At 63.5% G+C, this 8,814-nt stretch overlaps 1 protein-coding gene across 2 annotated transcripts; it reads left to right on the top strand.

Annotated features, from left to right (window-relative positions):
- Positions 1-329: 329 nt before the first annotated feature.
- RNF112 (ring finger protein 112) lies at positions 330-7,102 on the top strand. Of its 2 annotated transcripts, XM_089900252.1 has the most exons (13): positions 330-398; positions 548-588; positions 1,091-1,373; positions 1,496-1,702; positions 1,814-1,942; positions 2,099-2,203; positions 2,632-2,682; positions 2,949-3,005; positions 3,084-3,158; positions 3,265-3,382; positions 3,765-3,931; positions 4,007-4,255; positions 4,386-7,102. In XM_089900252.1, the coding sequence occupies exons 1-13, from the start codon at positions 345-347 to the stop codon at positions 4,854-4,856; spliced, it is 2,007 nt and encodes a 668-aa protein (XP_089756378.1). In that variant the 5' UTR covers positions 330-344; the 3' UTR covers positions 4,857-7,102. The 2 variants fall into 2 exon arrangements, with proteins under 2 accessions (XP_089756378.1, XP_089756376.1); XM_089900250.1 differs by having other exon boundaries at positions 390-588.
- The last annotated feature ends 1,712 nt before the right edge of the window (positions 7,103-8,814 follow it).

Raw genomic sequence — 8,814 nt, forward strand, 5'->3', positions numbered from 1 at the left:
TCCCGTCTCCATGGCGACTCACCACCCCGGCTTGCCTGCATCCCAGCCTCTGCCAGGGATTCTGGGCCCGGCTCCGTCCCTCCCTCCGGAGCCCTGGTTCCTGCAGTCCTGTCTCCTCCCCCTGGGGTGAGTCCAGAGGCAGCCTCCTCTTTCCCGACTGTCACATCCATTTTCCAGCCCTGCCGACTTGTGTCCTCTGGGGAGACCCCCCCACCAGCCTCCACTGGCCACAGCTCCGCCAGCCCTTCCGGGAGGGAAGCCAGCCTCAGCGCCGCCAAAGGTCTCCTGGGTGTCCTGCCTGCTCCCGGACCCTCTCCCGGACCCTCTCCCCACGCCAGCCTCCCATGCCGAGGTCTGCCTTGTCAGTCATTTCCTTTTGTCACCGGCTTGGCAAACAGGCGAGTCTTTGGTCCTGAGACCTGGGGGTGGGGACTGGGTCTGCAGAGGGAGGATGGGGGCACCTGGAATCCAGAATGAAGATAGAAGTCTGGATTCCCTTCTAAATAACATTTTTGGGATTGTTTTTCTCCCCAATTTTCTCTCCAAGGAGAGAAAACAGAGCTTCATGGGCAACAGCAGCAACAGTTGGTAAGTGGCAGGGCCTGGCGGCAGGACTGGGGCCTGGATGCCTGTCCCAGGGAGGGAGCACGAGGCTGGGTCCGCCAGGCTGTGGAGGGAGGGATGGGAAAACCAGGTGGGTGCTGCAGTGAGGCAGATGCCAGCTCAGAGCTGGAATCTTCCAAGAGCCGCCTGCTGCACCCCGGGAGGCCTCTCCTTATGGTCCCCGCTGCCCGAGGGAGGTAGTAGAAGGGATCCCCTTGGGGTCTGGAGAGGTCAGTGACCCCTGGAGGGACCCCCCCCCTCCCCTCGCAGCAGGAGGCCTTGGGGGAGGATTTCCGTGGGCGTCTGTGCCAGGCTCCGGGCAGGGTGCACCATCTTGTCTCTTCACCCCATCCTTCCCTCCTGGACCGTTAGAAATGGGGCAGACCTGGGCGGGAACTTGCCCAAGACGGCTCCCTCCAGGCTTCCCCGTCTCAGGCTCCCTCTGACTGCTGCCCTGGGGTCCCCGCGCCCTGCACACCGCCCCCAGGTCCCATGCACCATTCCCCAAGTTGGACCTGGGGCTGGGGTCCCGACCTGTGGCACCCCGGGAGCCGCCCGCCTGCTCCATCTGCCTGGAGAGGCCGCGCGAGCCCATCTCTCTGGACTGTGGCCACGACTTCTGCCCGCGGTGCTTCAGCACCCACCGTGTCCCCGGCTGCGGGCCACCCTGCTGCCCCGAGTGCCGCAAGACCTGCAAGCAGAAGGGCCTCCGGGGCCTGGGGGAGAGGATGAAGCTCCTGCCGCGGAGGCCGCTGCCCACTGCGCTGCAGGTGCGCAGGCCTCCTCCCGGCCGGGGGCTTTGACCTCACACTGGGATGTCACGGAGGGAGGTGGAGTTCGGGGGGGACGCTCCCCAGCCTGGGAGCTCAGGGAGCCCTGTCTCCGTGCCCAGGAGACCTGCGCGGTGAGGGCCCAGCCGCTGCTGCTGGTGCGTGTCAACGCCTCCGGGGGCCTCATCCTGAGGATGGGGGCCGTCAACCGCTGCCTGAAGCACCCGCTGGCCAGGGACACCCCCGTCTGCCTCCTTGCTGTCCTGGGAGAGCGGCACTCAGGGAAGACCTTCCTGCTGAACCACCTGCTTCAGGGCCTGCCCGGACTGGTGAGGGCAGGGCTGGGCCGGGGGCTGGGGGCGGGGGCAGGGACCCAGCCTGGCTTGGGGAGGGGAGGGGGCCGGATGGGCCAATGGATGCTCTGCTTCTCTGCCCCACAGGAGCCCGGCGAGGGCAGCTGGCCGAGGGAAGGGTGCTCCGGACAGGGCTTCCGGTGGGGAGCCAACAGCCTCACCAGGGGCCTCTGGATGTGGAGCCATCCCTTCCTGCTGGGGAAGGAGGGGAGGAAGGTGAGGGGGGAAGGGGCAGAGGAGTCCAGACCGGCTCACGGAGAAGGGAATCGGGCAGGAAATCTCTGGGGGCCGGGACGAGAAGATGGGGCGGGCAGAGGCACCTGGGGGGCGCGGCAGGCTGACCCCTCAGTGTGCACCCCTGCCTCCACACAGGTGGCCGTGTTCCTGGTGGACACGGGGGACGCCATGAGCCCTGAACTGAGCAGGGAAACGAGGACCCGGCTCTGCGCCCTCACCTCCATGCTGAGCTCCTACCAGGTGAGGCCCCCCAGCCCCTCTGCCTGGCCTGCTCCGCTCTCGCCACCCACACTAGGGCCATCCCAGCTGGGTCTGGCCCTCCAAGCCCCGGGGACCGTCCCCTTTATCCCGGAGGCTCCTGTGTCTGGGATCCCCGCAGGTTCTTGGGATACCCCTGCAAGGGGGTGCCTCCAGTCAGTGTGAAGGTCCTAAAGGTGGGTCGGAGGTCCCTGGGGCAGCTGAAGGTCTGTGGACCGTTCCCCTGCCTGCCCTCCACCCCTCGGGCCGGGCCAGGCCAGCCCTGCCCTGCAGGCTGTGGGGGTCCCCCGGGCTGGTCCCTCGCACATCCTGAGCCCCACGGTCTGCCTGGGGGTCCTTCCTCACCGGGGTCTTCCCAGTGTCTCTTTGCCTTCACAGACCCTCTTCCACCTTGTTCTCCTTGGTTCCAGATCCTCACGGCCTTCCAGGAGCTGAAAGATACAGACCTGGAATATCTGGAGGTGAGGAGACAGCTGCTCTTGGGGCTGAACCCTGTCCCTGCCCTGCCCATGAGGCCAGGGGTGCCTTTCAGCTCTGGCCCAGGATTTTGTGACCTGGAGCAGGATTGGGGGGTTGGGGGCAGAGGGTAAACCAGGAGGTGCCTGGTTGGGGAGAGGTAGGAGGGTCCTGGGGCCAGGAGCCGGGAGGGTGTCCTCCAGTGGCCCAGGGGGAGGGGAGGCACAGCCCTTGGAGCGGCCCAGCCATGACCCCTGTGCCCCGTCCCCAGATGTTTGTCCACGTGGCCGAGGTGATGGGCAGGCATTATGGGATGGTGCCAATCCAGGTGAGATACCCGTTTCTGGACTTGTCACCCCAGACTCCGACACCCCGGCTGCTGCTATCAGCACCCCTTCTCTTCCAGCACCTGGACCTCTTAGTTCGTGACTCATCCCACCCCAGCAAGGCGGGGCAGGGGCATGTAGGCGACATGATCAAGGTGAGGGAGGGGATGGGGCGGAGGTGTAGACGGGGCAGAAGGTCAGTTAGCCAGGGAGGGGTCCTGTCAGCGAGCCCGCTCAGAGCTCATCCCCACTCCTCTCTAGAAGTCGTCCGGCAAATACCCCAAGGTTCAGGGGCTGCTTCAAGGAAGGCGAGCCCGCTGCTGCCTCCTGCCAGCTCCCAGGAGGCGGTGGGCGAGCAAAGGCCACGGAAGCCCGGGAGGTGAGTGTCCCAGGAGCAAAGCCTCCCCGGCCTGCCCTCCCCCTCCCCCTCCTCTCCCTCCTCCTCCCCCTCCTCCCCTCCCCTCCCCTCCCCTCCCCCTCCCCTCTCCTCCCCCCTCCCCCTCCCCTCCCCTCCCCCCTCCCCCTCCCCTCCCCTCCCCCCTCCCCCTCCCCTCCCCTCCCCCCTCCCCCTCCCCTCCCCCTCCCCTCCCCCCTCCCCCTCCCCTCCCCCCTCCCCCTCCCCTCCCCCCCTCCCCCTCCCCTCCCCCCTCCCCCTCCCCCCTCCCCCCTCCCCCTCCCCTCCCCCTCTCCCGACACCCCTTTCTCTTCCTGAGGCCGGTCCTGCTGGCCAGGCACCTCCACATGAGGACTCTCTCCCTCAGACACAGATGATGATGCTGGCCCCCTCCGCGCCTACGTGGCCGACGTGCTGAGCGCGGCCCCCCAGCACGCCAAGAGCCGCTGCCAGGGCTACTGGAGCGAGGGGCGCCCCGCGGCCCGGGGGGACAGACGCCTGCTCACGGGGCAGCAGCTGGCTCAGGAAATCAAGGTGTGAAAGCTCCCCGGAGCCCCAGGAGACCCGCTGGCCCCCGCCCCCCCTGACCCCCCGACGCTGTCTCCGCAGAACCTCTCGGGCTGGATGGGCAGGACGGGGCCTGGGTGCGCCTCTCCGGATGAGGTATGGGGCTACGGGGAGGACGCGGGTGGGAGGCGAGCCGGGCTCCCCGAGATGGAGCGGGGGACCCGGCAGCGCCCAGCGGGGGAAAGGAGGGAGGCAGCCGGGTTTTGCCGTGGACAGATGGCTGCCCAGCTGCACGACCTTCGGACGGTGGAAGCTGCCAAGAAGGAGTTTGAGGAGTACTTGCGGCAGCAGGTGAGCCTCGGGCCCCGGGAGGCCAGGCGTCCTGCAGGAGAGGGACCAGTCTTTGGGCGGGGGGGGGCCGGCGTCCGGTGGGAGGCACCGGGGCTCCAGGTCAGGGCCCCTTCTTTCTCGTCCATCACAGGACGTGGCCACCAAGCGCATATTCTCTGCGCTCCGGGTGCTGCCAGACACCATGCGGAACCTCCTGTCGACCCAGAAGGACGCGCTCCTGGCTCGGCACGGGGCGGCCTTGCTATGCACGGGGAGGGAGCAGACCTTAGAGGCCCTGGAGGCCGAGCTGCAGGCCGAGGCCAAGGCCTTCATGGACTCCTACACCGTGCGCTTCTGCGGCCACCTGGCCGCTGTGGGCGGTGCCGTGGGCGCAGGGCTCATGGGCCTGGCGGGGGGCGTGGTGGGTGCCGGCATGGCCGCCGCGGCGCTGGCCGCAGAAGCTGGGATGGTGGCCGCAGGAGCTGCAGTGGGGGCCACGGGGGCAGCCGTGGTCGGGGGAGGCGTGGGTGCCGGGTTGGCAGCCACGGTGGGCTGCATGGAGAGGGAGGAGGACGAGAGAGTGCAGGAGGGGGACCGGGCGCCCCTGCTGCAGGAGGAGTGACCGCCCGCCAGATGCTCCAGGGAAGGAGAGCTGCCGGGGGGAGGGGAGGGATGGGGGCCGCTGTTCCGAGGGCCCCTGTGTGCCACACCACCCTGGTTGAACGCCCCATCTGGGTGGTGACTGGTGACCGAGAATCGAGGAGACCTCAGGGCCGGCGGCAGGGTATGAGCCTGAACAGAGTCTGGGGCTGTATCTGTTGCAGACGACTGCTAACCTGCCTCTCTTCCCAGATAAACTGGGCCCCAGGGTCTCCCGCCAAGATTGTGGCCCACCCTCCCCGCCCTGGCTTATTTCCCGAGATGGTAGGGGGGCTAAGCGGGCGCCATTCTGGAAGTCTCCCCTTCAGAGGCGGGAGCAGCCCCAGGATGGGTGACCTAGGTGTTCAAGATTGGGAGCCCTGATAAGAGGCTGGGGAAGGAACAGGAGGGGCCACCGGGCAAAGCCAGAGAGTCCGGGTGGTGCACGGTGGCCTACCCCCCTGAGTGGAGACTCTTTCCAAAGCTACCCCAGCAGGACGGGGGCCACCCCCTTCTCCCGCAGCCCCGGGGAGCCCACATGTGCACCGGGAATGGGGTTCCCTTACGTGTCCCTCGTGGTTGTGCCCTTTGTCCAGCCTGGTCAGTGCCCATGTTCTTTGTGGAATGCCATCCCAGCAACGGGTCAAAAGCCAAAGAAAACACCTGTAGTTGCATTCTGAGCTACATCAACAGCCCTCATAGCAGATTCTATGAAAGTCCTGGGGGACACATCCACGGAACATGCCCGCCCCCCTCAGCCTAGGGGAGACACCTCCGTCCATGTTAGCAGGAGACCTGGATGCAGCCCCCAGGAGGACAGCAGAGCCCCACAAGGAGGGCTTCTAGGCTATTAAACTGCAAAGGATTAATGGGCGCATCGTATGCAAAATAAAATGTGTGTGCTTGAGTGTCAGCTTCCCAGTAAATTATTGAAACATCTCCTGAATCAGCCTACGTGGGGCTTTGGGGACAGGGGCAGGGAGCCAAGGTGCTCCATGACGGGGACCTGTGGACAGGAGGAGGGACCGAAATTCCAGAGATGTGGGATCCGAGGGCAGGAGGGCTCAGGCCAGAGGCTGAGGGCATGGCCATCTGCGCAGGCTTGTCCACTAGGACTTGGGGTCCTGCCTCTCTCCGGCCTCAGCTGACCCTGTGAGAGGTTGCCACCTGGCATCTGTCCGAGCAGAAGGAGAGGGTGGAGGTTGATGGGGAGTGGCTGGGGAACTGAAAGCAGGAGGAGCCCGGATCACTCCCGCGGGCTAGCAGCGGGCAAGCACCCCAGGTCGCTGTCTCAGCGTTACAGATGCAAACCCAGGGAGGGGAAGTCTCAGCTGATGCTCCCCAGCTGGCTGATGGCAGAAGGGGAGCCTCGAACTCCTGATCCCCCAGATGGTGTCCCCCGCAGGGTCAGTTGTGCTGAAATCGAGACGCTCCCCTCCAGGTCCAGCTCTGGGAAGCAGTGTTGGGAGACAGAGGCAGAAGGACATGGTCTGGGACACACGGGTCAACAGTAGAAGCTGCAGCCCGCAAGCTGGGGACAAAACGATGCAGAGAAATCCCAGAGCCAGGCTGGGGATGGGTGGGGTGGAGACGGAGGACTGAGGGCAACTGTTGAACTTCTGGGGTTGGGGTTAGAGGTGGGGACAGGGCCCAGACTTTGTGCATTTGTCAAGAAAGGTTTTCTGAAAGCATCTCTCTGCGTTGTTCCCTTGCCATCTGGCAGACACATGAGCTATAGAAGCTCCCAGACTTTGGGGCTGGCAGGCTCAGGAATGTGGCGGAGCCTCAGCGGAGTCAGGGAGGGAGGGTGCTGTCTAGCTAGAGCCCGCACCCCACCCCACTGCCAGCACTGGAAGGGACCGCAGTGCGCTGCTTCCCCTGCTCTTTGGACAGAAGGGGAGACTGGCCCGGCGGGCGAGTGCGCCGCAGAGGCCAGATGGGTCATATTAAGTAGTACTCGTCTTGTGCCTTGTAGCTCTCAAAGCATCTTCCCAGACAGCATCTCCCTAAAGCCTGGAAACCACCCCGTGCAGTACATCGAGTATCTGTTTTTAACAGAAGCTCAGAGAAATGATGTGTCTCCATTGGAAGAAACTAGTCAGGGGTGAGCCAGGACTTGAACACACGGTCTCTGATGCCAAATTCCTTGCTCAGGTGAGCCTTCATCCCACAGCCTCCCAGATCCCGAGAACAGGCCTCTGGGTCCCAAACCTGATGCTTCCGACACTGGTTCTGTAGTTCACAAGAGCCCAGGTGACTGTGCCGAGGCCTTGCAGCCCGGCTGGTGGCTCTCCTCTCTGGCGAAGGTCACCAACTCCAAGGTCCGGGTTAGAGATCTGGTGACTTAGCCTGCGGTTCCTACTTCTGAGGCCTCCGTGACACTGAAAATGGCAGTGACACGACGCAAGGGAAGCTGCATCCTTAGCCCCGCCGTGGGCTGAAGCGTATCACCCCTGCCCCTTTCCCCCCACACCCCATGCCCCAGTTCATATGTCGAAATCCTAGTGCCCAATGTGATGGGACTAGGGGGTGGGACCTTTGGGAGGTAATTAGTTCTTGAGGGTGCAGCCCTTGTGTATGGGATTAGTGCCCTTGTTAGAGATTAGAGACCCTGCAGAGCCCACTACCCTCTTCCACATGTGAGGACCCAGCCGGCTATGCACCAGAAAGTGGGCCCTCACCAGCCACTACAGCGCATCTGCTGGCCCCATAATCTTGGACATCCAACCTCTTGAACCATGAGAAATAAATGTTGTTGTTGCCCCATCTGTGGATTTTGTTACAGCAGCCCCTGACAGAGGGAGAATTTACAAATAGTTTTCTCTAGGAAAAGTCCTAAGAAAAAGGAGGGGGGAGAAAAGACCTCTTTCCTTTTAATAACAAGGGAAAATTCAATCTTATTTTTATTTACCCTCACAATTTTCCCTTTTGTTGCTATTTTATTTTATAAATTTATTTATTTACTTATTTGTTTGTTTTTGGCTGTGTTGGGTCTTTGTTGCTGTATGTGGGCTTTCTCTATTTGCGTCGAGGGGCAGCTACTCTTCCTTGCGGTGCATGGGCTTCTCATTGTGGTGGCTTCTCTTGTGGAGCACGGGCTCTAGGCGCATGGGCTTCAGTAGTTGTGGCTCACGGGCTCTAGAGTGCAGGCTCAGTAGTTGTGCCGCACGGGCTTAGTTGCTCCGCGGCATGTGGGGTCTTCCTGGACCAGGGCTTGAACCCGGGTCCCCTGCCTTGGCAGGTTGATTCCTGACCACTGCGCCAACAGGGAAGCCCTTGTTGCTCTTTTATAGTAGTGTGATAGGCTGAGACCTGGGACTCTACTGGAGAGCTTGCACCTGGATAACGGCTCCTCGAGCAGCAGATACAGAGGATCTACACCTGACTAAAAATAACTGTGTGCATGCTCAGCTGGGGGCAATTCTGAGCAATAAGATACAAAAAGGCCACAAACCAACTGCCAGGGCTGAGGTGCCGGGAGCAAAAGCAGGGAACTGCGCCTGCCCCCTGCACACGGCACCAGCGAGGGGGTGGGCAGACCACCGGAGCCGCCTCTCAGCCCCTCCCACCAGCCCGCCCCCGCCCCCCACCCCATTTAAGGGACCCGCCCGCCCACCTAGGGAGCAGCGCCTGCTACTTGCTCTCGGTCCCTCCTGCTGCAGCACAAGCCCCAGTAAAGCCTTGCCTGAGTTCCTCGTCTGGCCGCTTATCAATTTCTATTGATTAAAGAGTCCAAGGACCCGGGTCGGTATTACACTTTGTGATGACTCTGGCGGGAAGTCCTTGGGGCCTTTTACAGCGCCCCCAGGAGAGGATGTAGGCCCCTCCGGGACCACCAAACGCGGCTTCCCTGCGGGTGATGCAGCGGCCTAGACCTCTTGCTTCAGCTTCTCCGCGTCTGGTAAGTCTGCCATCGTCACCCCGAGGGTCTCGGCGCCCTC

Source organism: Delphinapterus leucas, chromosome 19, assembly GCF_059928025.1.
Source record: "Delphinapterus leucas isolate spDelLeu-1000000601 "Yukka" chromosome 19, BTC_Dleu_Yukka2, whole genome shotgun sequence".
Classification (NCBI taxonomy): Eukaryota; Metazoa; Chordata; class Mammalia; order Artiodactyla; family Monodontidae; genus Delphinapterus; species Delphinapterus leucas.

Excerpts from the sequence above, each read along its gene's own strand:
- RNF112 (XM_089900250.1), top strand. The coding sequence starts at position 452 with ATGGGGGCACCTGGAATCCAGAATGAAGATAGAAGTCTGGATTCCCTT. Across the intron at positions 1,943-2,098 it reads TGGGGAAGGAGGGGAGGAAG|GTGGCCGTGTTCCTGGTGGA; the intron begins GTGAGGGGGGAA and ends GCCTCCACACAG. Across the intron at positions 4,256-4,385 it reads AGGAGTACTTGCGGCAGCAG|GACGTGGCCACCAAGCGCAT; the intron begins GTGAGCCTCGGG and ends CGTCCATCACAG.